Source organism: Austrofundulus limnaeus, unplaced genomic scaffold, assembly GCF_001266775.1.
Source record: "Austrofundulus limnaeus strain Quisiro unplaced genomic scaffold, Austrofundulus_limnaeus-1.0 Scaffold26, whole genome shotgun sequence".
Taxonomy (NCBI): Eukaryota; Metazoa; Chordata; class Actinopteri; order Cyprinodontiformes; family Rivulidae; genus Austrofundulus; species Austrofundulus limnaeus.
This window is the reverse complement of record NW_013952428.1, coordinates 3,065,816-3,067,749: the sequence shown is the minus strand read 5'-3', so window position 1 is coordinate 3,067,749 and position 1,934 is coordinate 3,065,816. Positions and strand designations below refer to the sequence as shown.

At 43.1% G+C, this 1,934-nt stretch overlaps 1 protein-coding gene across 1 annotated transcript in view; it reads right to left on the bottom strand.

Moving 5' to 3' along the window:
- Nucleotides 1-1,934, bottom strand: part of plxna4 (plexin A4) — a 232,532-nt gene that overhangs the window by 58,596 nt on the left and 172,002 nt on the right. The window contains exon 12 of the mRNA XM_014004803.1: nt 933-1,123. Coding sequence (XP_013860257.1) covers nt 933-1,123 — 191 coding nt within the window. The remainder of the gene's footprint in view (nt 1-932; nt 1,124-1,934) is intronic.

Here is a 1,934-nt window from a genome sequence, read left to right as displayed (position 1 = left end):
CTGCTGCTGCAGCCAGCGGAGACCTGTTTCTGGATCTGGTCCTGTACCGTGGGTGTTGTTCTGATGGAACCTGTGATGTGCAGACAGGCCATTTGTTAAACATGGGTGAGCATCACTCTTGCCATCCCAACTTGGACTCAAACCCACCACACCAAAGCAGCATAGCATATTATGGGGTGGACTTTGGCCATGTACAGGGGTTAGACAATGAAACTGAAACACCTGGTTTTAGACCATAACATCCCTTTCAGACAGCTTCCTCTTGCGTCCACAGTTAATCCTGTTGGATGTGATTGGTCCTTCTTGGTGGTATGCTGACATTACCCTGGAAACCGTGGCTCTTGACACATCACAAAGACTTGCTGTCTTGGTCACAGATGCACCAGCAAGACGTGCACCAACAATTTGTCGTCTTTTGCACTCTGGTATGTCACCCATAATGTTGTGTGCATTGCAATATTTTGAACAAAACTGTGCTCTTACCCTGCTAATTGAACCTTCACACTCTGCTCTTATTGGTGCAATTAATGAAAACTGGCCACCAGCCTGGTCCAATTTAGCCATGAAATCTCCCACACTAAAATGACAGGTGTTTCAGTTTCATTGTCTAACCCCTGTATGAACAAAATGTGTGACAGCTTTCACCCTCAGCTGTTAACATTAACGTTGATCAATAACATTTATAGAAGTGCTTCTAAATTTAGCCCATAAATTTAGCAAATGCTAATCCACTAATAAATTCTAAAATCAGCAAAAGCCCTAAAGCACTAATCAAGAAATTAGTTCCCCTATTAGTGCTTTAGGGGAACTGTGCCCACCACTGATGGCAACACTCAGTCCATTTTAAGWGCTAATGTATCAAGGATGCATTAAATGCATGGATATATAGAAACAGGAACGCTTGTGTGTCCTAATGTGTTTGTGTCTCTCACCTGTGTGATCCGAGGATGGGTGCATTTGCTGTTGAAACCATTGTGCTCTAGCCACTGGTTCTCAGGGAGGGGGCAGTGTTGCTTGAGGGTGCAGCGGTTCTCTCCTTTGCACCAAACGCACCCAAACAGCGGGTCTGCTTTCAGACACAAACCACAGCTTCCGCGCTGGGCGTCACACTTATACAGATGGACTGCAGGAGAAAAAGAAAAGAAGATGAGGATGAACGATTCATGACAGAGGAATGGGAAGTCATAGTAAATACAACACTTATTCTGAGGAAATTCTACTCAAACATCAAAGACCTAAACAACTGAAAATAGCCTCTTACCAAAAGCTTATTTTTTAATTTATCATCATTTCCATACACCCTGCTCCCTCCTCCCATTTCACTTAGTTTCCTACAATGCTGCCTCCTGTCTCTCGTCACCCACCACACATTTAACATATCATCTCCATGGCAACAGACCAGCCATTTTCTTTTTAATTGCCATTAGATGCGCGTGTGAAGTGCCCATCAAAAAATGCCCTGGGAGATGCCTCCTCCGCAGGCAAACAAAGGTAGGAGGCAGTTTGAAGAGTCTTCTCTATTTCAAGCTTCTCCTTCCTTCTGTGTAACTTTTGTTGCTWCTTTGATTCAGCACTTATGCTCAAGGATATGTTTTGTAGACAGTGTTTGACTCAGATAGATGCACAMAACCACAAACATTTGACAAACTTTGCCTTACAGCACAGTGTCTTTTTAGCATATAACACACAACAAAACAACATTGTAAGCATGACTCCTCTGCCTTTGGTAGGAAAAAGAAAAAAAAGTAAGCTGGTTCTGTCAGAGAACTACAACCCCCAGCATGCTGATGTTTTCCTGTTACAGCATGAATCACAACAGTGGTGGATCGCCACTGGCCAAACAGAACAAGTGCAGCAGCTCAATGTTGAATTCTTATTTAAAAAAACACTGTAGAGAATTGTGACAGATGTGGAGATGTGTTACTGTAAAGAAA